The following is a 26,240-nucleotide window of genomic DNA, read 5'->3' as shown; positions in this document are numbered from 1 at the left end:
CCATTTTTCTATAAGGCGACGAAGTTATCTTGCATGACTCAATTACACAACTGTGTTACATACTACATATGTATAAACGAGACCTGATTGAATTACCAAGTGCAGTTATCTCACTCTACAATAAGGCTGTATACATATATACATATATACATATATCTGTATCTTCATTTAAAGGTCTATAACACGTTTTGTAAGTCATATTAAATTTAATTTATGTTTGTAAGGAACATGATGAAAGATACGACAAGAACACACATGGTTTATTTGAAACGTAGATCAAGTTCCTCCGTTGGAATGTTGAGATATGAACGCAAAAGAAAAAATATATGTTCAAGTGAAAAAATGAAAGGTATGTAAGAAAAGTAAATCAGTTGCAGTAAGGAGGATGGCAGCGGTTAAAATCTAAGACCGAAGGACTCCACATAGACGGATGGCGTGCCTGCTGGCTCCGCGCCGGAAGTCGCGTGTCGACGTCGACCATGGCACCACCGTTCCACCTTCTGCTCCCCACTCTCGTGGTAGGTTTCTCGGCTCTACCGAACCACCACTGCTGCCGCTGTTACCACCACCGAGTTCACCACCGGTTTACCGCATTTTCTAAGCATCCAACGGGGCGAGGGCTACGGTAGCTAGCGGGTGAGCCAGTTAGGCAACGTTATACGCGTCCGTGCAACCCGGTTGAATCGAGTTGTTCTTTGCTAGTGTGTACCGTTACCCTGTGGATTCCCGCACTACCGTGACAGTGATTGGTCGATCCTGCCCGAGCAGCGAGAGGGTCGAGGGAAGGCTACCCTTCGCGAGCCACGTAATGTCTTCAGAACCGCCAGGATAAACGCGGCGTTAGCACGCGTCCGACCAACTAAATCGCTCGTCCAACATCCTACTCTACCATCGGTTCTTTTTTTATTTCACTATCGACTCTTAGAAAATATCGGAAACAACGTAACAATTTATCAGTATAGTTTATAAACGTTAAGAGTTAAATACAACAAAACTAAAAAAAGTGGAGATATAGATTTTTGAGTGACAAACGAAGTCGTCCTTCAAGCGTGAAACATGTCGGTTGACTACGATGAGAGATCGTACGGAGTACCATGAGCAGTAACAGTAAAAAGACATCGGGTGGGAAGGACGAAAAAAAGAATCCCTCCAGCAAAGAGGAAAGCCCAGTAAGCAAAGATGAGACCGGAGGATCAGCCTCGACGGGAAGTACCGGTGGAGGAACAAGCGCGGATGGGACACAACCTGGAAGCAAACCTGGATCGGCTGGAGCAACCAGCAGGGAAGCCGCACAAAAGCTCCTCGGGCTTGCCGCGCGTGGAGAATGGGCACCGGTGGACCAGCTGCTCAAATCTCTGGAGAAGGCGGTACAGAACGTTGGAGAGGATGGTCCCCTCCTTCCTCTCGCTAGTATCATGGACCCGGTTAGTTAAAAAAGAAAATTCTCGTTAACAAAATAGCTCGTTGCCTCTATCTCAATCACTGCTCGATATATATTTTTAATTTTCAGGCAACGGGCATGACACCATTGATGTACGCAGTAAAAGACAATCGCACAGGATTGCTCGACCGAATGATTGAATTGGGAGCGGACGTAGGTGCCAGGAACAGCGCAAGTATTCCAAGAAATTCGAAGTATTTCAAGAAATTTGGTAGCTCTCCCTGGCGTGCTTTAACTAGTAAAATACAACTGGCAGATTTGCAGAATTTTTTAGTTGCTTTTGAGACCGCTCCACATTTCACGGGCGATGATAAGCATTTTCGCGTTAAAATCTAATCGTCTTAATTGTGGCGATACTGGTTTTTGAACAAGTTCCCGGTCGCGTTGCATGGCTGCGACACGTAATATTTGAATGACTGCATGATCATAGCCAGTGGAGACCATGGAACGTGTATAGTTAACGATCTCCTTGTAATCCCTGTTAAGTCGAGTGAAGGAGGGTAAGATCGCGTGAAGGAGGGCCAAGGCCAAGGGGTTTACGGAGGTTAGAAAGTAAGCAAGCAAGTAGGCCGACGAGTGAGTAGGGCGAAAAACTAGCTCGATTCTAGGAGCTGATTAGGCAACTTCCAGATTTTATCGGCGTGTTTCTTCGCGGTAGTCATGCTTATGCGGCTACGTCCATGCTTGACCAATCCTAAAGCTCCTAGCAGATTAAAAACCTACTAGGCAATCGTGACCCTTTCCGTGGGTATTTCCGCGATTACGCAAGCTCCTGGAATCTCCAAGAATTTTGCGAAAAAACTTAGGCGCGCCCCTTCATTAACTTTAAGTAATAGCTAATCGCAGAGATCGGGTTTTCTAGCCCCACCCAACGCGTCGGTTCGACGTCATTTTCAAATCGATCGGTGATAAACCATTCGTTTTATTCTGGGCGCGGCAAAATGCGATTTATAACCCGGTTTCCATACTAGCCACTTGACCCGGTGAATCTCGCTGGGTCTTAAGATTTATTTCCATCTACCATAGCTAGTTGGAGCTATTCGGTTCAATCGAGCGGAAGTAACTATGGCAGGAAGATGAAATCTTCACGTCGACCATACATAATCTAACAATTGCGTTAACAAAATTCGTCTTCGTCTTTCGTAGGACAATTACAATGCTCTTCACATCGCGGCTATGTATTCGAGAGAGGATGTCGTCAAATTATTACTGTCAAAGCGGGGCGTCGATCCTTATGCCACTGGAGGAGTATGAACTTTTCTTTTCTCTTTTTCAGCTTATTAACTGTTCAAAGTATGTGATATCTCTTTTATTATTCGAGTATAGCCGAGGCAACAAACAGCTGTACATTTGGTCGCGTCCAGACAAACAGGTACTGCGACTTCAATTTTACGAGCGTTATTGGCCGCCGCCGGCCGGGACATTAGGTTGAAAGTTGATGGGGTAAGTAGTATGCGTCAAAGAAATCACTAGAACTCGATTCTTTTACCGCTTAAGTAATTTAAGTACTTCTTGTAAGCATCAAACGTGGCAGCTTTGTGTCAGGCGTTCCTTGATCGAATTAACAGTTTTTGCGCGATTTCTATCGCGCATCGCTCCCAATTCTCGTTCACGTTTCTCGCGTGACACGAATGATGGCCCAGGACTATCGCGGCCTGGTACCGAACAGCTGTCATAATTCTCCTCTAGCTCGTTTCTTCTACTTTTTCTTCTTCTACCACCCTTCGGCACATTTCCATCTATTTCCCCTTCTTTCTCGCACGCACACTTACCAGCCTCTTAATGTTCCTTCGTTCTTTGTCTCGTAAACGAGCGAGATTATGCGATTCTAAGAGAAACTGCTCCCCAACGTCGATATTTACGTCTACATACGAATGTGACTATTTATGGAAATCGTATAGCGGATTCGTTTTTCTTTCCTCGCGAAAATCGATCTGACCAGCCGTCTAATGTCTCCCGATACTAAAGCGAAAATGGACCGTAGTCTATAAGGAATTGTTTCGAAAACACTGTCCTTGCATCACCATAATGTATTGTAGAAAGGAAAGATACCTTTGCTCTTGGCGGTGGAAGCTGGAAATCAATCGATGTGCAGGGAATTGTTGGCTCAACAGGCACCGGATCAGCTCCGTGCCACTACTACTACAGGTGACTCAGCCCTTCATCTGGCGGCTAGGAGACGGGACATCGATATGGTGCGAATATTGGTGGACTACGGGGCGACTGTGGATATGCAAAACGTATGAGAAAATCCTAGGATCTCGGAATTGCGGAAATGTTGCATACCTTTAAAGAAACGTCCTGGGATATCTTTGAATGCGAATATTCTTCCAGGGCGATGGACAAACTGCATTGCATATAGCGAGCGCTGAGGGTGACGAAACTCTCGTCAAGTACTTTTACGGTGTCAGAGCGTCAGCCTCCATCACTGATCATCAGGATCGTACTCCGATGCATCTAGCAGCAGAAAACGGGCATGCTTCTATTATTGAGTTGCTGGCTGACAAATTCAAAGCCAGCATATTTGAGAGGACAAAGGACGGATCAACACTGATGCATATAGCGTCATTGAACGGTCACTCGGAATGCGCGACGATGCTCTTCAAGAAGGGCGTCTACTTGCACATGCCAAATAAACGTGGCGCCAGATCAATTCACACGGCAGCCAAGTACGGTCATGTTGGCATCATAAGCACTCTCCTACAACGAGGTGAAAAGGTATTAGAATGGAAAGTCACAAATATAGTTTTGTTCGATTAATCTTGAAAGAGAACTCGTTTAAATTAGTTGTTTGAACATTCTTTGTCGCATAGGTGGACGCAACTACGAACGACAATTACACGGCGCTGCATATAGCCGTGGAAAATGCAAAACCTGCGGTAGTAGAAACTCTGTTAGGTTACGGGGCCGAAGTTCACGTTCGAGGAGGAAAGCTTCGGGAAACGCCTCTTCACATAGCAGCCAGAGTGCCTGACGGCGACAGATGTGCGCTGATGTTACTGAAATCTGGTGCAGGGCCAAATTTGACTACCGACGACGGTCAAACACCTGTGCACGTAGCGGCGAGCCATGGCAATTTGACGACGTTATTGCTTCTTCTGGAGGATGGCGGGGATCCTATGTACAAGTCGAAGGTATGATTTTTCCTCTTCTATCTGTCACTTCCTTTCTCTATGTTACGATGGAACGCATTTCGATAGAACGGAGAAACGCCACTTCACTTGGCATGTAGAGGATGCAAAGCCGACGTCGTGCGTCACTTGATCGAGTTTGTGAAGGAAAGAAAGGGTCCGGAAACAGCGACGGCCTACGTCAACAGTTTAACGAACGAAGGAGCGAGTGCATTACATTACGCCGCTCAGATCGAACCGCCGGAAGTTGAAATACCTGGTGACGACCGCGCAGTTATTCGAGCTCTTCTGGAGGGTGGAGCAGACGTTTCACTCCAAACAAAGCAAGCTCAAGAATCAGCGTTCCATCACTGCGCGTTAGCTGGAAACAACGAAGTTCTAACAGAGATGATAAGTGGTATGTCAGCCACGGAAGTACAGAAAGCGTTAAATCGTCAAAGCGCTGTCGGTTGGACTCCGTTGCTAATCGCTGCCCATCGCGGTCACATGGAGCTAGTGACCACGTTACTTGCGAATCACGCGAGAGTAGACGTATTTGACCTGGAGGGTAGGTCCGCGCTTCACCTGGCTGCCGAGCACGGCTACTTACAAGTCTGCGATGCGTTGTTGGCGAACAAAGCATTCATAAACTCCAAGTCCAGAGTCGGTAGAACAGCATTGCACTTAGCAGCGATGAACGGCTACTCGCATCTCGTCAAGTTCCTTGTGCAGGACCACGGGGCTGCGATAGACGTTCTTACGCTGAGAAAACAGACACCCCTTCATTTGGCAGCTGGTGCTGGCCAATTGGAAGTGTGCAAGCTTCTACTCGAACTCGGGGCAAGTATAGACGCGACCGACGATCAAGGTCAGAAACCGATTCATGCTGCAGCAATGAACAACTATGCGGAGGTGGCCCAGCTATTCCTTCAAAGACATCCCAGCTTAGTGATGGCATGTACCAAAGATGGGAACACATGCGCCCACATAGCGGCGATGCAGGGCAGCGTGCGCGTGATCGAAGAGCTGATGAAATTCGATCGGCAAGGTGTCATCTCTGCAAGAAACAAGTTAACCGAAGCGACTCCTCTTCAGCTGGCGGCCGAAGGAGGACATGCCGAGGTTGTTAAAGCGTTAGTCAGAGCAGGTGCTTCTTGTGCCGATGAGAATCGAGCGGGATTCACCGCGGTCCATTTGGCCGCACAACACGGACATGGTCAGGTATTAGAAGTGATGAGATCTTCTCAATCTCTTCGTATATCCAGTAAGAAGCTTGGGGTTACTGCCCTTCATGTTGCCGCGTACTTCGGTCAAGCCGGTAAGCTTATTCCACCGATTGCATCTTAGGAGAGAAGCATCCCAAGCATAATCTTCGTTTCTTAACAACAATATTAATATAAACAATGTATTCTCACACTAGACTTGTCGAGTTTCAGAGACAGTAACCACGCTTATTACAAAGCGGAGATGTCGCTTGGAGGCTTTCCCGCGTTAGACTTTACCCTGTAAGATAGTAAAACAATGTATTTTTCGTTCAGATACCGTGCGGGAACTCTTAACCAACGTACCTGGAACGGTGAAATCCGATCCCCCAACTGGTGGCTCTCTGGTAGGAGAATTAGGAAGCGAATCCGGAATGACACCTTTACACTTGGCTGCTTACTCCGGAAACGAAAACGTCGTACGACTGCTGTTAAACTCGGCTGGCGTACAGGTATCCAAACGAAAAAAAAAAAAAAAAAAAAAACAGTATACGGACTTTTTAACGGCGATGAGCTGATGTCAAATCATTGCCTAAGGTGGAGGCAGCGACCACGGAAAACGGCTTTAATCCCCTCCATTTGGCCTGTTTCGGAGGTCACATCACGGTGGTGGGCCTTCTGTTGAGCAGATCGGCAGAATTATTACATAGCTCAGATCGATACGGTAAAACTGGTTTGCACATCGCCGCGACTCACGGTCACTACCAAATGGTGGAAGTTCTGCTCGGTCAGGGAGCAGAAATAAACGCGACTGATAAAAATGGCTGGACGCCGTTGCATTGCGCTGCTCGCGCCGGTTATCTTGATGTTGTTAAATTGCTAGTCGAAAGCGGAGCCTCACCGAAGAGTGAAACTAATCTCGGAAGCGCGCCGATTTGGTTCGCCGCTTCAGAGGGTCACAACGACGTGCTCAAGTATCTCATGGAGAAGGAGCACGATACATACGCTCTGATGGAGGATAAGAGGGTAAGCTGTAATCGTCGCTGCTTCTCTCCATGACTTTTTTCTTTTTCGTGTAATTTCTTTTTTCTTGAAACTCGAGCTTCAACAACGCAATTGGCACAACACGGAGTTTCGAAACTTTTAACGCGAACAATGATCATTGCTCGGTCGAACCAATAAATTTTGGCGAGTGTCGACGTCAAATAGCAAGCACGCGATTCCCAACTTTTCACTTTGCTCCCCTGATGGTTGATTTCGTTCGTGATGCACTTGATCGATTCGAACTCGTTGATCTTTCAGTTCGTCTATAATATGATGGTCTGCAGTAAGAGCCACAACAATAAACCGATCGAGGAATTCGTGCTGGTATCGCCGGCACCAGTAGACACGGCAGCAAAGCTCTCCAATATCTACATGAAATTGTCGGAGAAAGAGAAGGAGAGAGCTAAAGACTTGATAGCCGCCGGCAAACAATGCGAAGCGATGGCCACGGAATTGTTAGCTCTAGCCGCAGGCGCCGACTCGGCTGGAAGAATTCTTACCTCGATGGATCGCAGAAACGTGGAATTCTTGGACGTTCTGATCGAGAACGAGCAGAAGGAGGTGATTGCGCATACGGTGGTACAACGATATCTTCAAGAACTGTGGCAGGGCAGCTTGAATTGGAACGCCTTCAGGACGATTCTTCTATTCGTCGCATTCCTCATCTGTCCGCCAGTATGGGTGGTGTTCGCTCTTCCGCTCGGTCACAAGTACAATAACGTCCCCATCATAAAATTCATGTCGTACCTCACGTCTCACATATATCTGATGGTCTTCCTTTTACTGGTCGGTATAATTCCTATATATCCAGTGGTAAGACCGAGCCTATTACCGTACTGGTACGAATGGTGTCTTCTCGTGATGCTGTCTGGACTTTTGCTCTTCGAGCTGACTAATCCTAGCGACAAGAGCGGACTAGGCTGGATCAAATTGGCGGTGCTATTGTTCGGCATCTGTGGAGTAGCGTTCCATCTTATGGGCTTCGTGCTCGTTCAACGACAGTACTGGCCAACCCTGCTCTACCTCAGGAATCAACTATTCGCTCTGAGCTTCTTGCTGGCTTGTGTGCAGATCCTCGACTTCCTCTCGTTTCACCATCTCTTTGGACCATGGGCGATCATCATCGGAAACCTGATGAAGGATCTCGCCAGATTTCTTGCTGTGTTAGCCATCTTTGTGTTTGGTTTCTCGATGCACTTCGTTGCGCTGAACCAAGCCTTCAAGAATCAATCGACTCAAGAGATGCGCGAGGACAAAAAGAAAAAGGGCGCCTTCTACGACGGTAAGTTCGACGCACATGATTAGCCGTGATCTTTTTTAGAATGTAGCAGAGAGAGAGAAAGGGAGAGAGAAATTACCTCCTAATTTTTACCCCCGTCTTATTCCTCGGATATACGATCGCAGCCACTCTATGAAAAAAAAGCTAGGCGGCGCGGTCGATGGGACCGCGAACATGCGATACGCGGATACACGAATAAAAGCACGCGTACTCGATGCTTCTCTTCCTCTGAAAAGGTAGTATTCGATATTCGAAATCGTTCGAATTAATCAATGGCAGTGAATGACGAATCATTCCTTGTCCATCGCGATGCCTCGCAGGCCTCCGATGATTTAATAATTTCGAAGACGAAGATTAAGACCTATCGTTGTCCCGACTATACCATAGAACAGCCTAGTTGCCTCGAGACAAACGCATAATCGGATAAATTGCAATGATAGATTTGTTGGCCAATGTTACGGAATGGATGATGGAGACGCCATCGACGGCGCCTCCTCGTCGACACCTCCGTTACAAGACAAAACCACCTGAGTGTTGTGACGATAGCTCCCGAAATAGTAAGTTTTAAAAGCCGATTGAGAACGTTAACGAGAACCAGAACGGAACGTGAATTGAATGGCAATGACACGTGCACAACGGAATGCAGGACACGATTCTTCTTGGTGTCGTACCGTCTGCATTGTGCGTTTGCCCGATGTGTGTTGCCTGCTGGGACTGCTGCCTGATTCCAATTAACATAAATATTTGTAACATTGCGAGAAATGTTTCTCACTCCGCTGTAACCTGTGTTGTGATTCGGGCTTGTGACGAATATCCGGGACAACTCCGCACTATGTCCAGTTTCCTTTATTTTTCTCTATGACGATCAATGCCATAAATTCCTGAAACATGTTCATACTCACGTACAACACGAAAGACAAAAGGATGTTGATACTTTTCCCAAATCCTAATTGCCTGGTCGCGAGTCCGAATCGCAGCTACTCGGTGTCTACAGCTCGATCTCGGTTCCGATCTCGAGATCCTAGCGTCCCACCGAGTGGATTGGCGACCACCGCCGGTTTCTTCCTTATTTCACGGAGGCGCCAATCGAGCGCGCGTTTCTCCACAGCCTCTATTGTGCATCGTACGCATTTCTCTAAACATACAAAAGTAATGTTATCTTTTTCGTGCTATTCGAGTCTTGCGCAATGCGTGTTTTGTATGTCACTAATCGGCCAAGTCGAATTACGACCTCGAAAAGCGTCGGGCTGGTCCACATCCAGACGTTCGATCCCGATGTGCCACCCGATGCGCGCACTTCTCCATTTTTTTCTGTGACTGTCTCTAACTGCCGGAAACCGCCTCGACTCAATCTCCGTTTTAGACTTCCCTATCCCTCCTCTCGTCCTCGAATGTCCTCCTTTTCTCCTTCGAATCCCTCTCTTCGTTTAAAATCGCGGCCGCTTTACGTGTACTTCCTCACGATCTTGGGAAGCAACGAAGCGTCCGATCTTTTCCTTGCATGCGCACGGTAAATAGTTCTCTTTCTACGTACGTGTTCGCTCGTGCGGCTACGTCGCCGCGAGATCAAGACCAAAAGAGAAAAAGAATGCTCGCCGCGCCGTCTGCATGCTGCATTTCATCGTCCAAAACAAACGAATCAGTTGTGAACCTCGTGAATTGCGAGAACCCGGTAGAAAGAAGAACATGCGGAAAGCCCGCGCATTCTGATGATCGATAAAATACACTTGCCTTTGTAGATCCTCGATACATCCCACGAATTTGCTATCGCAAATTCTTGCGTCTTAACACAAAAGAAAACAAAAATGCGAACGGAATAGAAATAATAATAACAGGTATACCACCTTGAAAGTTAAACGACACCGAATAATTACATAGCGTGGATCGATCGAAGCTCACGGAACGTCCGGCATGCATTCAACGTTATTCGCAAGCATGGCCAATCTGTATTAGCATGAGCATGTTCGTACATTCATTGTTCGTTCGATCGTTCGTTCGTTCTAATGTACGTATGATATACCACACCCGCATCCATACATAGCGAGTCCACCAGTAGCCGCCTAAAGGCACGAAGCAACAGTCACGAGAGAAAACACAAAAAAAAAGACAAATCAAGAAACGTATGTGCCTCGAATTCCAGTAAAGATGAATCCTGTACTCGCCTTCGAGTATCTGTTCTTCGCCGTCTTTGGCCAAACGACCCACGGCGAACTGAAGGTCGAGACTAATCAGCCGCAGTGGACCTCGGTCCTGTTCAAGTTGACCTTTGGCGTATACATGTTGGTCTCAGTAGTTGTATTAATTAATCTACTGATCGCCATGATGAGCGACACCTACCAGCGGATACAGGCGCAATCGGACATTGAGTGGAAATACGGACTCAGTAAACTGATCCGAAATATGCACAGGTAAGCCGGCAAACGTGTTTCGTATACAAGACCAATTGGATTTCTCAAACCCGCGTTCAGAACATAAATACCCACCTATTTCCGTTTCTTGTGCTAAGGAAGCAATCCGTATTCCCCGAAAAAAGTCTGCTACTCCACTGCTAGTTTTCGCTGTCAGTTTCCCGCATTGAACCGCCTCCGCGCCGCATGTTCCGTCACCGTGTAGTTCTTTCTCGTGAAACGAATCTGCGGGATAGGCTGGACACACGATTCCGTGTTGCAGAACGACCACCGCCCCATCGCCTCTTAACTTGCTCACTACTTGGATCGTGTATTTCATCAAAGTGTGCAGGCAACACGCTGCAAAACGAAAACGTCCCTCTTTAGTCCACATGATGGGACTTCAGCGAGCTGCTCGTCTCTCACCTAGATCGAAGATGGGCGCGAAGTGGCTGGCCAAAGTGAAGAAAGGTCAAGTCAGACCAAAAGACAGTGTAACCTTGTCCGTGGTGCACTTGAGTCCTCTTGGAAGTCAATTGTCTTTCAATAGTGCTACAAGACTCGAAAGCGTAGTCGATTGGGATTCGATCCGTAAGAAATATTTAGCTCTGTCCGGGAACGAGCCTGAAAAAGAAGCAGACAAGGATACCAAAAACGAGGATGACGAGAAAGAGGATGAAAACGCACCGACAGCTTCTAACTCCTCCATGGTACCAACAACAATGACGCCACCTATCTAGAGGAAGCTGATTTTTCGCCTCGGAAAAATACACAAGTTCGATTCGATGATAGCGAATTTGATTTTACCGGACGCAATGCCGTATACGAGTTCTCGTCGCGCTAATACCTCATTGAAAATAGCTACGACATCAAAATATTCTAGGTAACAACTCGTAGTTGGATTCATATCACCTTTTGAAGGTCGACCGGCTATTCGCGAGATATAATCAACATGCTATCGTTTCGGAATTTACGTAAGTAGTCCCGCGAACACGAAATAGAGAAGTACGATTATGATATCGTGCGTCTGTAAACATTTAACCCAGCATGGCTATCCTACTTCTGGAGTGCACTAGAACTACCTTTGGTTCCTTCCTATGGTAGGATTTGTAGATGATTGCCCGTCTAGAGCGATCTGAATTCATCCTTACAAACGCATCCCTTAGTTTAAGAACCTAGAATAACGCGTTCTACTACGACTTAGCGTTTAGCTATAGTGACACTATCCTAAAAACGTCGAGGTCAACAAAAAAAAAAAAAACATGCACGTACTTACACGCATACAGATATACGCAACATGTACATATGTACGTACTTCACAAACAGATTGAAGAACATAAAATCTATCGCGGTACACAGAGTTTTCACGAGACGTATCGTTCCCACATATTTCCAGTCAGGATGAGTCCCGTATTGGCCGTTGAGTTATTGTTCTTCGCCATCTTCGGTCAGACGACCCACGAACAATTCAAGGTCGAAAAAACGCAGCCCGAGTGGACCAAAGTTCTCTTCAAGCTCACCTTTGGTATTTATATGCTGGTTTCGGTGGTTGTGCTGATTAATCTGCTAATTGCCATGATGAGTGACACTTACCAACGGATACAAGCTCAGTCCGACATCGAATGGAAATACGGATTGAGTAAGCTTGTTAGAAATATGCACAGGTAAGGATTTATAATCGTTGCTCATTGATAAGAAATGTCGGGCTCTCCTGTAGCGTACCCTTTGACAATCGAAATCGAGATAGAACCGATATCGATTTCTGATGCGATAAGAAACGCCGTTGTATGCTCGCGCAATTTGAACGAGACACGTTCGTTCGAACGGTCGCGGAAATTCTAATTGATTAGATACGTTTATCGATGTGCAGGACAAGCACAGCGCCATCACCACTGAATCTCCTTACCACCTGGATGGCATATTTGTACAAACTCTGCAAAAAGCGGGCTGCAAAAAAGCAACGACCTTCTCTTGTCCGCTTGATGGGATTGCAAAGAACCGATGCGCTTTCAGCACGGTCCAGAATGGGCGCCAAGTGGTTGTCCAAAGTGAAAAAGGCACAGGTGGCTCACAAGGATAGCGTTGCTTTATCGGTTGTTCACCTGAGTCCTCTTGGTAGCCAATTATCATTCAGTAACGTTGTCAGAATCGATAACGTTGTTGATTGGGAAGCGGTCCGACACAAGTATCGTGATCTTTATGGTGAAAATATTGAGAAACATGTCGAAGAATCGAAAGAATCTACCGATCATGAATCCCTACCGACTGTTCTGGAAAGTTCGTTGGCCGGTGTTCCCGTGGCAGGAAACCAAACTACACTTACTTCTATTCCTTGAATCGATTGATTATTTGCAATCGATATATTGGTTAAAGTTGAACCTAATTGAACTTGTCCTCCTGGTTTTGGATTACTATAGTAAAACGACGTTATATCGTTTCGTTTAATAGATGTGTACAGTTTCGTCTCATACGTACTTTCTCATTAAAATAAACATCCAAATTAATCGGATCATTCTGTGATTCTACTATTATTCGCGGACCTTTTACCCTCCCTCGCATCGATGCAACGATTACCGCCTCGATCATGTTTTAGAGAAGACTACCAAAGGAATGATGCTGTATAGCAACAATGCATAGGAACTTAACGTATCTTTAATGGTTAGTCCATCTATATGTATGGTCACTCGTATTGCCTTGCTCTTTAATTGTCACACTAACAAATCGATAAACTAATTCCACTGCGTTAATGAAATGTTACTGAGTGCATGCGTGCATGCTCATTAGCCGAATATCACCATGCTTACAGACTAATACAATCGAATGCGTATTTCCAAAATTCGATCGTATCGCGAAATTGGTGCATCGACCGTCTGCCGTTCGATTAGTTCTCAATCAAATCATAACATGATCATAACACATCGATTATTGATCTACATCGATTAGGATCACTCGCACGAGATATCACGATGTCTTGAAATCGATCTAACGAGCGAATATTCATTCATATATCGTCTAAAATATTCCAATTTCATTAATGATCATTTAAATTATGCTCCTTTTCCAATATGATAACTGCTCTTATCCTACCTATATTATCTTTTCATCTCCATCGCATGTTTCGCATTTCATGCTGTATATATCCCTTTCTTTCAATCAATGTCATTAAATTTAGTAATTGGGGCGCAACGATTAAAGTGCAAATTCACGCAAAATAAATCACGTAATTGAAGACGCAATGTAAGAATGATCTTTGCGTTCCTGTAGGAATACCTTTGACAATTTTAGATGCTTGATTACATTCTTTCAGTGAAAGTGAATCCCATCGATATTACGGAAAATCTTTTCTTCGCTATTTTTGGCCAAAAGGATACGGATGACTTCACGATATCATTAAAACGAAAAATGCAACCAAATTGGACAATATATTTCTTTAAGGTCAGACTAATATTCACAACTACTCGTGCACGATTCATACCTCAAGGATTGACGATCAATGCTCTCATATTCTGACAGATATCTTTCTCTCTATATATGTTGGTTAGTGTTATTGTACTAATCAATCTATTAATCGCGATGATGTCCGACACATATCAAAGTATTCAGTCGCAAAGCGATATCGAATGGAAATATGGATTGAGCAAACTTATTCGTAAAATGCAAAAGTAAGTAATGCGCAAAAAATATACCTATACATGTCAAAAACAAACTTCCATATTGTAAAGAAAAGCGAAAAGCACATTTACAATTAATACGTCAAAATGTTTTACTGTAAATGTAACGAAAATCGAAATACCTATCCTTTTTAAGAACACGCACTGCACCTTCGCCGTTGAATCTCGTTACTTCCTGGATTTCATATATTGGAAGAGCGTGTAAAAATCGAAGCCGCGAACGTAAAACTGGTGTAATGCACCTATTTACGGGACATACATTTATTCAGGTAAGTCAAAGGTCGACAATAAATAAGTAATAAATAGCAACAAATTTTTCTTTTCGCTTAGGACAATGGAGTATTATCTCAGCAGCGTGACGTCATTAACTTTCCATTACTTCAATCAAGTCCATTGGAAAATCAATTATCTTTGAAAGATTCCGTAAGAATTGAAAATGCCGTCAAATGGGATTTCGTAAGACAAAAATATAGAATACGATTTGGCAACGAAATCGAAAAACCTCTTCCAGAAAAGCCGTCTACGACTAATACGAACCGTTGAATGATTTTATGTGTAGTTTCCTGATACTTACACATATACACCGTAGATTCGCCATTTTCTCACACACGATCTTTGTATCTTCTACATATTTGATATCCCTTTTATCTTGACCATTAAATATAAAGAAAAATATTTCTGTATCACTAGTAAAAAAATGTAAAAATTATCTAAAGGTTTTAAATGAGTGTTAAGTAAAGCATTTTTATGAAATATAATTTCTTTTTCATAATATAAGAGTACAAAAATATTTATATATATATATATATATATATAGATATATGTATATATATATTTCTTTTATATAACAGTCTTTTCTATAATATTTCATATTATATCCTCTTAATTAAAGTAGTACTTAGATTTTAATAATTAGCTTTGCTAAGATATGTCATTTCTCTACCGTATCTTTGGTGCGTAGTAACAATCAAGCCAAAAACTGCGGCTTGTTCACGTACACATTTGTCTTCCTCAGGAGTCAAACATTCAGGAAGTGGTTGTCTCAAGGCCTGGTTATCTTCAGAAAAGCTTTTACAGATCTCGTATGCAACTTTTTCAAAAGCAGAAGGCTCTTTCTTTTTATTTTCTTGAACTTTTAAGCAATTTTCCCAAAGCTTTTTCTCCATGTCCAAGTACTTCCTTTGTTTTTCATTTGCCTAGAAGTAATGAGTATGATAAAATGTTTCCAGAAACAACATATATATTTTTTTATTTTATTAACTCACAAGTTTAATTTCCTTGACAATCTCCATATTTTTAGGTTCCATCTTCAGAGCAAGCTGCAACTTTTCCATTGCTCTAGAAAACTCTCCCATTTTCAATAACGCCCGTCCATAACTACAAAATAAATACAAAATGTACAAATGTACAATCATGTTCATGTAGGTATTTCTTAGAATTTGTTTTAATCTAACATACTTGAAATGAGTTTTAGATGTAGGTATAGGAACTCTATTGCATGCATTACAAGCATTACGTGGCATATTTTGAATATTGTAGCAAATTGCAAGATTGTTATAACCTCTTGAAAGTAATTTATTTATTTCATCTTCCTCTTCCTGATTTTTTAGTTCTGTTTCTTCTAACCATTGAAGTGCTTTCCCATATCTGAAAACACACAACAATAATAATGTGTTGATATATATATATATTTCATTTAAAAAATACTTACTCTTTTGTTGCCTGCTTAATTTTCTTTTTACTAAAGTAATCTTTGGCAGTATTAAATTTACCCTGAACACCCTTAACAGCAGTTGCAAATTGTCTTCTTTCTTCTAAAGACAAGCTTTGAAATCTCTTAGCAGATCCATTATCCACATAATCAGTTAAATGTACAATGAATAATACTTCTTCATTTGGTGGAATACGAGGAGCACAACCATACTTTCCATATGCCAAATCCGGATGTATAAGGAACATTGCTATTTCATGCTTTTTCATTGATGTAATACCAATCTCTAAACCAGGTAATAATGAATCCTCACCTAAATGTAAGGTTTCTGTATCTCCGTGAGCAAAACTAGAATCGAATGGCTCATCACTGAATTCAAAATGTGCTATATATTTGATACTAACTTGTGCATCACATGGTATAACAGTACCAACACCTTCCTGTTTTATTAATTTCATGACCTATAAATAGTATTTAAAAAAACATTATTCTATGAAACACCATCAATATACTAACAACATCAAGGAATATAATTTACCTTTCCATCTCCAAAAAGATTAGTCATTTTAGTTTTTAATTTTTTAAAACTGATACCACAAACTGTAATTCGGTTATTTATATTATCATTATCACAAGTATCTTCATCTTGAAAATCATCCATATTTAAAAGATCTAATACTTCATCATTAGTTAATGGTATATCCGTGGAATAACCAAAATCTTCGTCGTCGAAGTTCTCACAGTTATTAGAAACTTCAAATACCATTCCATCTTTTAATGTCAAATCTCTGAAATATATGTTTTATCAAAGATTTTGTTCTAAATTATTTCGATTAAATATATAGGTTTGTATTGTAAAATTTGGATTTGTATACTTGAGGGTAAATCCATCTGAAGCATTTATACACTTTTCCATTTTAGTAGCTTATATCAATTTATCTAACTGATAAAACTTTAATTTTTACTATTCCCTGCCAGTGCAATCCCAGTGGAGATGAGTAATAATTACAAAATTTTATCAAGATTATTCAAAGAGAAAAGGTTAAATTCTTTCTACCTTTTGTTATGGTTTTAAAACATGAAAAGAAAGATATTTTTCCCCACTCCTCACTCCCCACCACTGCTTATCGTCTACGTATATTCAAATTACATCCATAACAAACGGTCATATCCAAAAGAATAGAATAACTATTATACGAAAATATTTTAATTCTGATATTGCTAATTGTTAAACGAATATTATATTGTAAATGAATAAAAATATTTTTTCATCATGAATAACACAACATTCTTGGATATAGATGATACAATATTAACAAAAAACCTAATATTACCTGTAAGTAACGATAGTAATAAGGTGACTTTCATGTTAGAATTAGTATATATATAAGCAAATAAATCTTTTATTTCTGTAGGATAATGATACACTGATAAAGCAATCTGATTCTAAACCTTTCTTTATTATCCAACCTACACCAGGTAATTCCTGTTATTAGTATTAAGAAAATTAATAACATTGATCAAATATAATCCCTGTATATATATTCTAGGTATATGTATAAAAACAAGAACTGATGGTGGAGAAAAAGTATTCTTAAACATATGTACATCTGATAAAATACCACCACCTGATGATATATCGGACGCAAAACTTTTTGAAATATTGTCACAAGAAAGTCCAGAATTTGTAGTACTTATGAGTATTGGATGTGAAAGATTTGAAACTGATAAAGGTAACTGTATTGTATAGCAAGATAATATAACATTAAAGTTAATATATCACATGTAACATTATAGGTGGATCTCCTTGTTTGACATATGATATCGTTATTAATACAACATATTTTGAAAAATGTCAAAAAAGCAAAAACTTTTTACTATTCACAATATCAGTTATAATAGATGGTGTATCGAACAAATTTAACAGAACATTAAATACAGAAGATTATGTGATTCTTAAAAATAGAAAAGTATATTTATTTTCTAATTGAACATATGTCAATGAGATTATGTTACATAAATAGAAGAGACCTCAGATTTGAATTGTATATCTTTTAGGTAATGGGAAAATTACAACAGCATAGGATTGAAGATCGTAATCCACGAACTCACACACAAATCCAGAAACAATTAATTGAGGAAATTAAAATACCTACTAAAGACATTCATGAAAAAGAAAATAAAAGTAAATTAGAAAATATTTCTTCAGATACTGTAGTTGGTTTAAATCAAAATTATGTATTACTGAAACATTTAAAAGGAATATCTATACATTTGATTGGCATATTCCAAATACCTAAAGGGGTAAGATAATCAAAATTTTATTTCCAGTAGATAGTGTATAAATATTGGTATTTTAGTACAGATTACTAGAAAAGAGGTAGATGTACTTCTTGGCCAAGATCGTATTGTAATTACTATTGATAAAACTGGTCTCATATATGACTTATCAGTTCCATACATCATAAATATACCGTATGTGAAGTGTATTTTAGATAATAATCTCAGGGTAAGAATGTCAGTTTATTGTAATTACATTTCCTTATAATATTATAATGACATATAATTTATCTCCTTCACAGGTATTAAGGTTAGATATGCCCGTGGAAAGAGTTTTAGAAAATATTCAAACAGGTTAATTTTTAATCAATTATTTTATTGTAACGAAAAACATTGTAACATTTATTTATATCTTAAAAAGGTAAAATATAAACTTTCTTATTAACTGTTTTAATTTATTTCTCTTACCAACGAAACTATAATTTTAATGCATGTATATGAACAATATAATTGGAACTACGTTAACAAGTTTGGAACTTGAAATTGCGCTTTTGGTATACAAAATAGTACAGGACATCTGACTCACATATTTGTGACCTGTAGCAACAATGGATACGAGCAATGAATATATGTAAAACAATATCACAAATATTAGTATTGGAATGATTTGTACAATGATTATAATTTCACATTATGTTTACTTTATACCGATAAAACTGATAAATGCATCGTTTTTATAACTGAAGGAAGCGTTTTATATTTCCGTGTAAAATGTCGGTCGTTCGATTCCAATTATAGAAAACACATTTGGCAAGAGATACACTGTATTTACACCTATCATAAAACAAGTCACATATTTGTGGACTAGATCAACAAGAACCTTATTGTTATCTTCTGAATAATTTTGACTTTTCATGAGGTCCTCAGAATTAATTCTTAATATGGCACACATTATTCTATAACAAAGGGATTTGCAAACAGCCCTTGTTACAAGAATACCGGAAAATCCAAGTATTGTTCTAAGTATCATGCAACCAAACATTGGGTAAGTTGGCCATATAATATCATATGGTGGTGATTTTGTAGGAGCTATCATAGCTCCAGTATTGTAGTTAAGCCATGCTCCCAAATGAACCCCAGTGGTAACAGATACCACCATAGTTGTATCACCTCTAAAATAGAAGACTGTTCGTCATAATCAAATAGGTATATTTATAAACTATAAGATCATTATATAAATTACCTGGTTGGTGTCCATTTCTTGCTGCATGGGTAGTAAATTATAACAGCTATACTAGTAACAATTAAAATTGCCAAAGCCCAAATATTTGAGAGAATATAATAATCTGTGTAGTCCACTAAAGGTACTAATGGAATCATTAATGCAACGGCTAACATTAAGCCTGCTAGAATGTCTAATACTGTGTGCATACCCAGATATAATCTACTCATACACACAAGTGTACACCTTTTAAATAAATAATAACAATTATATTTAAATTCTTTTGTGAATTTTAATCAATCTATTGTTAGAGAATAATATGTCACTTACCACAATGTTGCAATTGTCCAACCAATAGAAATGGGGTAGAGATACCTATTTATTGTAAATAATACCACACTGAATGGAATCGATATACCAATCATAGCATGAGTAGATGGCATTCCATATTCTTCTGACCATTTTATTTGCAATCGAACTGCTGGAGGACATGCAGGTCTTGCCCAACATATAACATCTTTTAATATTTGACCTACATGTAAATTTTCATAATGCAACGATACTGTTTAAAAATAAAATGTATTAGATATTATTAAGTAATAGCATACCCGTTGTCATGATAATAGCCCATACTAAAACAACCCTTCTACCCACTGCACCATCGATATTCCAAAACCAGAAAGGTATAAATGTAGAATAAAATATTTCATCCCCTAATTCTGTTCCAAAAAAAAATAAATAATACCAAAAATAGTTTGTTATAGTATAATTCCAATCGAGGGCGATCGATGGTTCGTATTTCTCACTCGTACATATATTTGTTTTTACACCACAAATAGATCTTTTTTCAGTTGTAATATAACCATTTTCTTTCGCTTCTCCAAATTTTAATTGGTAACTATTCACATTGTGTTTAATATTTCGACAATTAGTACCATGGATTTCAGGACAGAGATTTTCCTTATAATGTTCTTTCAAAGTTTCACTATAATGTATTTTGACACCAAAACAATTTTGTATTTTTGCCACTAAAGACGCATCTTTTAAATATTCTAAAATTTCTGACCACATAGTTCTTACGTGTAATGTACAAGTTTCATCATAAGAATAACATTTTACTTAGCAATTTAGTAAATTACTATTGAATATATGAATCTGACAATAATGAATTCATTAAATTGCATAAATCAAGATTAAATACATAAAAAAAATTGCTAAAATGGAGGTGATTCAATATAAATCTATCACATAAATGTTAATTTATCGAATATTCATCGAACTATTTACAAGAAGTGTAATTCCTTTTAAATTTTTATTTACAACAAGTAAAAAATTAAAGGAAAGATATTGAATAGTTTAAACGTGTTTAGATAACCGCAAAATCGATGATATTCGTATGTATCATCTTAAAACACATTTTTTACCACTCTTGTAGTACATTATTGTGCGTATATATAAGTACATATTCCATAAAGTATATACAGTTATGGAAGAGATGCTGCAACTATGTGAACTTAGATTCGCCAACTTCAAGCTCTGGACTAAACCAATGACTGTAGTCGTCTAATATTTTGTGGTTGTTTTACAATAAAATGGATAGTTATATCTCGATTAAGAAATGTATCAATTTCAATATAAAGATATGTATATTAATATTTTTAACTGTTTAAACGAAGATATGAGTTACATATACTTCAATAAGAAAAGACCTAATGAAAAATGGATTGACTTTAGCCTTTTTATTTGATAAACTATCCTTCACCCTAATTGCAAAACTCTATATACGATAAGAAAACTTATAAAATAAAATTAATCCCATTCCCATATTTTATAATGTATGAAATATGCAACGAGTGATACCACTTAAAAATGCAATAAAAAACATTTCGTACATTTATTACTCCTTTTTATCCATGCAAAATATATTTCAAGTCATAATTGAAACATATTTGCAAAATAAAAATTTATCACAGAAACATTTCAATTTGAATTTCATCAGTCATTCATTGTATTAATCTACGATTGAAACATTTGTCCGATGAGAGCGAAGCTTTTAACAGCTAAAGAAACATCAGAAATTTCGGAATTCGAGTGAATATGTAAATCTGATGTATTAACGGCATTTATGTTAGCAATATTCTGAGAATTTATTTTTTGAATATTGTCCATGTAGGTTTTGCTACTTTGTGTATTTATCGCATTAGTATTATTTAAATAAACTTGCGGTAAAACGGTAATGATAGAGGTTGGTGAAGACGTTTCCGATTCGCAATAGGTTTGCATATTTTGTGTCGAATTGGATTGATAACTGTTATATTGCGCTTTACACTTTTTCTCATGTACAAATAAACTACCAGAATGGCTATATGCAGTGCCACAAATCTTACAAGCATATGGTTTTTCCCCCGTATGCGTAAATTTGTGTTCTTTTAAGTACTTTAGTCGCCTAAACGATTTACCGCAAGTTTTACAATGATAATTTGCTTCTCCAGTATGTGTTGTAATGTGTGCTTTAAGCGTACATGATTTGGCAAAAGCAGCACTACAAAAATGACAAACGAATGGTCTATCACCAGTATGAGTTCTTTCATGATTGATGCAATTAGAATTTGAAGTGAATCCTCTTCCACAATATTTACAAACATGAGGTTTATATCCCGTATGCGTCCTCATATGGAACATGAGACCTGTATTTTGTCTAAAGGTTTTGCTACATATGTGACATAAAAATCGTTTAAAATTTACATCTTGCTGTTCCTTAGCGCGCTCGTGGATTCTTATATGTTTTTGTAATTTAACTTCCTTTTCAAAGGATTTATTACATTCTCCGCATCGATATGGTTTTAATCTTTCGTTTGATTTATGTTGATTCTTCTCCTTCTCGTCACAGGCGCACATCTTACCGCACGTTGTGCAGTTTTCTCCTTCTGTATTATGCGTACTTAATTGATGCTTTAGTAAGGATTTTTTTGTATCGTATGATTTTCCACAAATTTTACAAGGAAAACCCTTTTCCTCGTTATCTGAATCAAGCTCCTCCCGGATCCAACTGTTTATTAATTTAATGGCTGACTTATCGTCACTTGGTTTTTGCACTTCTAATGCTGAATTTTCATTATGTCCATATCGATTTTTATGACTATTTAATCTATCTTGGCGAAAGAATTTCATATTACATACATTGCAAACAAATCTTTTTTCAATATGAATCTGTAAATGTTTTTGAAGAGATTTTTCGTTCGCATAACGCTTGGTACAGTAGTTACATCGATAAAGTGTCTCATGATCGAAAGAATCAAAGTTTTCAGTCGATATCAGTAGTTCAGTAGATAATGAGTCAGAATTACACTTTTTATCTTTAGATTCTAAAGTCCTATTTTTTAGGACACTTAAAGTATTATTCTCATTTGTTGCAAATTCTTCCTCTGTTTCTTTTTTATCTTTATTATTTTCAACTTCTTTTTTTTCTGGTTCAGTTATGGTTTCCAATTTTCTTTTATCTCTAATTTCTTTCAGAATAGAAAGGACCTCCTTTGGATTAGTTCTTTTGTGAACATTTAAATGTCTTACCATAGTATCAGTTTTTCTAAAATTCCTATTACATATTTTACACAATACTGGTTTAGGTTTTTCTTTAACAATATGTAGTTTATTATGTTGTATCAATTTATCAAGTTGAAAAAAATGTTTGTTACATTTATCACATGTGAATTTCTTTTCATCATGAGTTAATATATGTCTATCCAAAGATCTTTTGCTGGAATAGCACCTGGTACATTTTGGGCAACTATATGAACATTGAGAATCTGTCTTTTTAATATCTGTTGCATCATCATCCCATTTAACAGCTGTATTCTTTTTTATATATTGTCTCTGTCTTTCTTTATGATTTTTTAAATTTTCTATAGATGTTACTCTTTTAAACATTGTCATTCTTCTTGTTCGATAAACTTCTCTTCCTGTAACACTTTTTTCATATTCTGTTTGTTTACATTTAATATAGGCATTTTGTTTATTTAAGTTACTAGTGGATTCTTTATCTTCTGTGTACTTTGATTCATTAATTACTTCATGATCTTTTATGTCTTTAGTACTAGAATTAAGCATTACCATTGGATAAGAATTATAACCCATTGCAGAAAATGAATCAGCTTCAATTTTGATTAAATCAGAAGTAAATGAATAATCAGTCTGGGAATATTTATCCTGGTGAGCAATAAAGGACGAAATAATAACAATTTTGTAATTATACTCTTCTTTTTACAAATATAGAGTACTTACTTTTGTAGTTTTACATAAATTGATATTATATATTTTTTCCACTTTACCATACAATTCTCTTAATTGGATATCGGATTGCTGGCATTGCCTTCTTAATTCATGGGCATCATTGATCTTTAATATACATTTCGCGCAAATAGTGGAAGGTAAACCATCATTTTCCAGTACCTATCCAGTAAAAGTATCATTATAAAAAATATAGCGAACAAACATTGAAGAAAAAAGAAACCATTGAAATTAAACTAACCTCCACACCACTGCACAAACGAAGTTTTTCAGATAAATCAATTGTACTTTCATTAATCGAATCACTTCGTTTACTATCGAAAATGCATTGATTATTTTGATTTGTTGCAAGACAAACACGGCAAACATTGCCACAATCATTTGATGAAATTGTTGTTTTATTTTCGATTTCCATTGGACCGTAGCTAAACTAAGTGTTTAACTAGAAATATATTCACATTCAAATTCTTTAGAATATTCAACAAAAGATCATAATTTAGATGTGATGTGGTGCATTTGCTATCACATGTACGTTATTTCTTTTTTCTGCGAAAGTTCATCAATGCTTCTGGTAGAGTTTCTATGACAGTTGTGAAAACTCAAGGTTTCTTAAGACATTACCTTTTCAAAACAATGATCTCTTAATATTGTTGTTATTATTATTTATTATAATATATAATTTATCTAAATCCATCTTCAAAAATAAATAAAATATTAGTAAAAGAGAGGGAATACAAATCGAACGATAATCTGTTTATTTCACTTGTTCATGACATAAGCAAACATTATAAGAAAGTAAATACGTAAATAGTGATTTGAAATAAGGTAGCGTTTTGTCAAATTATACGAAAGGACGGAGTAATTTTACTATATTATACAATTAAGTGATGGCAAGTTTATCAGCAAAAAGAAGTTACGAAGACGATGATAGTACACTAAATGTCAAAGAGAAAAAAAAACATACTGATTTGTACTTAACCTATGATGATTTACGACTTGTATTTAAATATTTGAATTGGGCAGATCTGTTGAATGCGTCAATGGTTTGCAGGTGTGAATATGTTCCATATTTCATTAAATTTTTGTATCCTAAATGAAGAAAAAATTTATTGCCAAAAATTTATTTAATCAAAATTGAATAAACTTCAAAAGTAGACATTTGTGTGTTAAATTTTTGTAAATTGTATTAACATGTGGAGCTTTATATTTCAGGTCATGGTTAGAAGTGGCAAACGATGAGAAACGAACTAGGGGAGGTCCTACCACTTTTATGAACATTGGTAGAAGATATATGAAAGCTATAGAAAAATTACGGGACAAACCAGCAGTAGGATTAGTTTTTAAAGGTGTACATAAAGCAAGCATTAGGCAAGGTATTTATTTGAATTATACCGCAGCTTTTTTAATTTTAAGTTAAATGTTTCCATAAAGTACATATATCACTTTGCTTTTAATCATCATGTTTCGTTCTATCAAGATTGCCTTTGTCGAGTTCTTCCACGAAGTTGTGAAATTGTAACACTGTCCACATTTGGTATACTTATGGAAAATGCAGAAATGGAAAGAGTTCTTCAGAAAAGAGTATATGCATTTCTACCTGAAATACCTGATGTAACAATGAAAGTAATTACAGTTGTTTCACGAGATGATTATACACAGTATTATCAACAAATGAAACTAGCTTTTTTCAAAGATGAAACTGATAGATCTAAATGCCTTCTACTATTTTGTAATCAAGCAGGTCGTGCCCTAGCACAGAGAACTGCAAGGATATTACGAATATGGTAAAATTCTAAATTTCATAATCTGGTATCATATTATATTATATTATAACAACATAATGCTGTTTTTACATTTAGTAGTGGAGGAGTTACACCTTCTGTATGGGGAGGAGTAGTCAAGGATTTATATGTGTGTAATTCAAAAAATATTAGTCATGATGAGAGATGCTTTTCATATGCATTTTGTGTTGGAATTATTATAGTTGGAGCAATAGATTCATGGTCTATAGTTATAGATGAAGATTGCAACACTAAAGAACTAGTTGAACAGAAGTTGGAATCATTTAAGAATCATGTTTCATTAAGAAAACATTCCATAGGTTACATGTTTGCGTGTTGTGAACGTGGAACAAATATGTTTAATGAAAGGGATGTAGAGTCTACTATATTCAAAAAGCTGTTTCCAGAGGTACCATTGGTAGGCTGTTTCGGTGACGGAGAATTCGGAGAAAATACGATACCAAGCTGTAAATATCTTTCATTATGACGTTATTACAACAATGGAAAACAATGCACTTTTATTATAAATTTTTTCAGATAATTTTAACTTGGAAGGAGACTACTGGTACCATGAAAGGTCTACTGTATTTTTAATAATTACATATGGCCAGAAATTGACTTGAATCTATAACGAAGAAATCTGGACTATCAATTAAATTAATATCAGAATATATTTGGTATATGTTAAGTGGCTAATTGTAACATAAAAAGTCAACAATGGTGATTTAAAAATATATGTTACATAATAATGTATCTTAATATATTTTATGTTCATACAGATTTTTTTATGTTATTTCTTAATTTATTTCCCCATAAAAATGTCTA

The 26,240-nt window shown here is 38.0% G+C and overlaps 6 protein-coding genes and 1 long non-coding RNA gene across 17 annotated transcripts; 3 read left to right on the top strand and 4 right to left on the bottom strand.

Moving 5' to 3' along the window:
* The first annotated feature begins 88 nt into the window (after window positions 1–88).
* On the top strand, window positions 89–14,858 carry nompC (no mechanoreceptor potential C). Of its 6 annotated transcripts, none has more exons than XM_069116676.1 (15): window positions 95–1,424; window positions 1,511–1,612; window positions 2,588–2,689; window positions 2,768–2,884; window positions 3,481–3,681; window positions 3,776–4,159; window positions 4,255–4,575; window positions 4,642–5,869; window positions 6,090–6,265; window positions 6,351–6,779; window positions 7,056–8,079; window positions 13,771–13,898; window positions 13,977–14,125; window positions 14,271–14,403; window positions 14,465–14,858. In XM_069116676.1, the coding sequence occupies exons 1-15, from the start codon at window positions 1,095–1,097 to the stop codon at window positions 14,675–14,677; spliced, it is 5,037 nt and encodes a 1,678-aa protein (XP_068972777.1). In that variant the 5' UTR covers window positions 95–1,094; the 3' UTR covers window positions 14,678–14,858. The 6 variants fall into 6 exon arrangements, with proteins under 6 accessions (XP_068972774.1, XP_068972776.1, XP_068972777.1 ...); XM_069116672.1 differs by lacking the exons at window positions 13,771–13,898; window positions 13,977–14,125; window positions 14,271–14,403; window positions 14,465–14,858 and adding exons at window positions 8,517–8,633; window positions 11,860–12,127; window positions 12,334–13,742 and having other exon boundaries at window positions 160–349; window positions 427–1,424; XM_069116673.1 differs by lacking the exons at window positions 13,771–13,898; window positions 13,977–14,125; window positions 14,271–14,403; window positions 14,465–14,858 and adding exons at window positions 8,517–8,633; window positions 10,217–10,484; window positions 10,747–11,230 and having other exon boundaries at window positions 89–1,424.
* On the bottom strand, window positions 2,878–11,910 carry LOC138181667 (uncharacterized). Of its 4 annotated transcripts, XR_011173564.1 has the most exons (8): window positions 11,779–11,889; window positions 11,151–11,324; window positions 10,890–11,087; window positions 10,560–10,823; window positions 7,298–9,211; window positions 3,728–3,898; window positions 3,494–3,664; window positions 2,878–3,403 (listed from the first exon to the last, which is right to left on the bottom strand). It is a non-coding gene; the product is annotated as an uncharacterized LOC138181667 (long non-coding RNA). The 4 variants fall into 4 exon arrangements; XR_011173563.1 differs by lacking the exon at window positions 11,151–11,324 and having other exon boundaries at window positions 11,779–11,910; XR_011173566.1 differs by lacking the exon at window positions 11,151–11,324 and having other exon boundaries at window positions 3,728–4,141; window positions 8,979–9,211; window positions 11,779–11,910.
* A 15-nt stretch (window positions 14,859–14,873) lies between the features above and the next one.
* On the bottom strand, window positions 14,874–16,900 carry shu (inactive peptidyl-prolyl cis-trans isomerase shutdown). Its single transcript, XM_069116691.1, has 6 exons — window positions 16,721–16,900; window positions 16,384–16,633; window positions 15,846–16,306; window positions 15,593–15,781; window positions 15,400–15,511; window positions 14,874–15,330 (listed from the first exon to the last, which is right to left on the bottom strand). Exons 1-6 carry the CDS (start codon window positions 16,759–16,761, stop codon window positions 15,040–15,042), a joined length of 1,344 nt encoding a protein of 447 aa, XP_068972792.1. The 5' UTR covers window positions 16,762–16,900; the 3' UTR covers window positions 14,874–15,039.
* Window positions 16,901–16,983: 83 nt separating this feature from the next.
* Window positions 16,984–18,571, top strand: PIH1D1 (PIH1 domain containing 1). Its single transcript, XM_069116697.1, has 7 exons — window positions 16,984–17,181; window positions 17,261–17,324; window positions 17,396–17,578; window positions 17,643–17,815; window positions 17,904–18,149; window positions 18,211–18,354; window positions 18,428–18,571. The coding sequence occupies exons 1-7, from the start codon at window positions 17,119–17,121 to the stop codon at window positions 18,482–18,484; spliced, it is 930 nt and encodes a 309-aa protein (XP_068972798.1). The 5' UTR covers window positions 16,984–17,118; the 3' UTR covers window positions 18,485–18,571.
* Window positions 18,572–18,705: 134 nt separating this feature from the next.
* On the bottom strand, window positions 18,706–20,418 carry LOC138181656 (sphingosine-1-phosphate phosphatase 2). The gene is made up of 4 exons (XM_069116692.1): window positions 19,956–20,418; window positions 19,678–19,879; window positions 19,369–19,593; window positions 18,706–19,297 (listed from the first exon to the last, which is right to left on the bottom strand). Exons 1-4 carry the CDS (start codon window positions 20,416–20,418, stop codon window positions 18,880–18,882), a joined length of 1,308 nt encoding a protein of 435 aa, XP_068972793.1. The 3' UTR covers window positions 18,706–18,879.
* Window positions 20,419–21,363: 945 nt separating this feature from the next.
* LOC138181651 (zinc finger protein 271) lies at window positions 21,364–24,056 on the bottom strand. The gene is made up of 3 exons (XM_069116682.1): window positions 23,876–24,056; window positions 23,629–23,796; window positions 21,364–23,553 (listed from the first exon to the last, which is right to left on the bottom strand). The coding sequence occupies exons 1-3, from the start codon at window positions 24,047–24,049 to the stop codon at window positions 21,364–21,366; spliced, it is 2,532 nt and encodes an 843-aa protein (XP_068972783.1). The 5' UTR covers window positions 24,050–24,056.
* Window positions 24,057–24,521: 465 nt separating this feature from the next.
* Window positions 24,522–26,195, top strand: LOC138181658 (F-box only protein 22-like). 3 transcript variants are annotated; one of them, XM_069116696.1, is made up of 5 exons: window positions 24,522–24,685; window positions 24,847–24,980; window positions 25,112–25,418; window positions 25,494–25,882; window positions 25,953–26,195. In XM_069116696.1, exons 1-5 carry the CDS (start codon window positions 24,522–24,524, stop codon window positions 26,036–26,038), a joined length of 1,080 nt encoding a protein of 359 aa, XP_068972797.1. In that variant the 3' UTR covers window positions 26,039–26,195. The 3 variants fall into 3 exon arrangements, with proteins under 3 accessions (XP_068972797.1, XP_068972796.1, XP_068972795.1); XM_069116695.1 differs by having other exon boundaries at window positions 24,847–25,007; window positions 25,497–25,882; XM_069116694.1 differs by having other exon boundaries at window positions 24,847–25,007.
* The last annotated feature ends 45 nt before the right edge of the window (window positions 26,196–26,240 follow it).

This window comes from Bombus flavifrons, chromosome 7 (genome assembly GCF_040668555.2).
Source record: "Bombus flavifrons isolate JBK064 chromosome 7, iyBomFlav1_principal, whole genome shotgun sequence".
Classification (NCBI taxonomy): domain Eukaryota; kingdom Metazoa; phylum Arthropoda; class Insecta; order Hymenoptera; family Apidae; genus Bombus; species Bombus flavifrons.
This window is presented reverse-complemented; position numbering and strand designations above follow the sequence as displayed.

Excerpts from the sequence above, each read along its gene's own strand:
- shu (XM_069116691.1), bottom strand. The coding sequence starts at position 16,761 with ATGGAAAAGTGTATAAATGCTTCAGATGGATTTACCCTCAA. Across the intron at positions 16,307-16,383 it reads ATCTTTTTGGAGATGGAAAG|GTCATGAAATTAATAAAACA; the intron begins GTAAATTATATT and ends TACTATTTATAG. Across the intron at positions 15,782-15,845 it reads ATTAAGCAGGCAACAAAAGA|ATATGGGAAAGCACTTCAAT; the intron begins GTAAGTATTTTT and ends GTGTGTTTTCAG.
- nompC (XM_069116672.1), top strand. The coding sequence starts at position 1,095 with ATGAGCAGTAACAGTAAAAAGACATCGGGTGGGAAGGACGAAAAAAAG. Across the intron at positions 1,425-1,510 it reads TCGCTAGTATCATGGACCCG|GCAACGGGCATGACACCATT; the intron begins GTTAGTTAAAAA and ends TTTAATTTTCAG. Across the intron at positions 8,080-8,516 it reads AAAGGGCGCCTTCTACGACG|ATTTGTTGGCCAATGTTACG; the intron begins GTAAGTTCGACG and ends TTGCAATGATAG.
- LOC138181656 (XM_069116692.1), bottom strand. The coding sequence starts at position 20,418 with ATGTGGTCAGAAATTTTAGAATATTTAAAAGATGCGTCTTTAGTGGCA. Across the intron at positions 19,594-19,677 it reads TGGACAATTGCAACATTGTG|GTGTACACTTGTGTGTATGA; the intron begins GTAAGTGACATA and ends TTTATTTAAAAG. Across the intron at positions 19,298-19,368 it reads AAGAAATGGACACCAACCAG|AGGTGATACAACTATGGTGG; the intron begins GTAATTTATATA and ends CTTCTATTTTAG.
- LOC138181651 (XM_069116682.1), bottom strand. The coding sequence starts at position 24,049 with ATGGAAATCGAAAATAAAACAACAATTTCATCAAATGATTGTGGCAAT. Across the intron at positions 23,797-23,875 it reads GTTTGTGCAGTGGTGTGGAG|GTACTGGAAAATGATGGTTT; the intron begins GTTAGTTTAATT and ends TTTACTGGATAG. Across the intron at positions 23,554-23,628 it reads ATTTATGTAAAACTACAAAA|GATAAATATTCCCAGACTGA; the intron begins GTAAGTACTCTA and ends ATTGCTCACCAG.
- LOC138181658 (XM_069116694.1), top strand. The coding sequence starts at position 24,522 with ATGGCAAGTTTATCAGCAAAAAGAAGTTACGAAGACGATGATAGTACA. Across the intron at positions 25,008-25,111 it reads TAAAGCAAGCATTAGGCAAG|ATTGCCTTTGTCGAGTTCTT; the intron begins GTATTTATTTGA and ends CGTTCTATCAAG. Across the intron at positions 25,419-25,493 it reads GCAAGGATATTACGAATATG|TAGTGGAGGAGTTACACCTT; the intron begins GTAAAATTCTAA and ends TTTTACATTTAG.
- PIH1D1 (XM_069116697.1), top strand. The coding sequence starts at position 17,119 with ATGAATAACACAACATTCTTGGATATAGATGATACAATATTAACAAAA. Across the intron at positions 17,325-17,395 it reads TATTATCCAACCTACACCAG|GTATATGTATAAAAACAAGA; the intron begins GTAATTCCTGTT and ends TATATATTCTAG. Across the intron at positions 17,816-17,903 it reads TGATTCTTAAAAATAGAAAA|GTAATGGGAAAATTACAACA; the intron begins GTATATTTATTT and ends TATATCTTTTAG.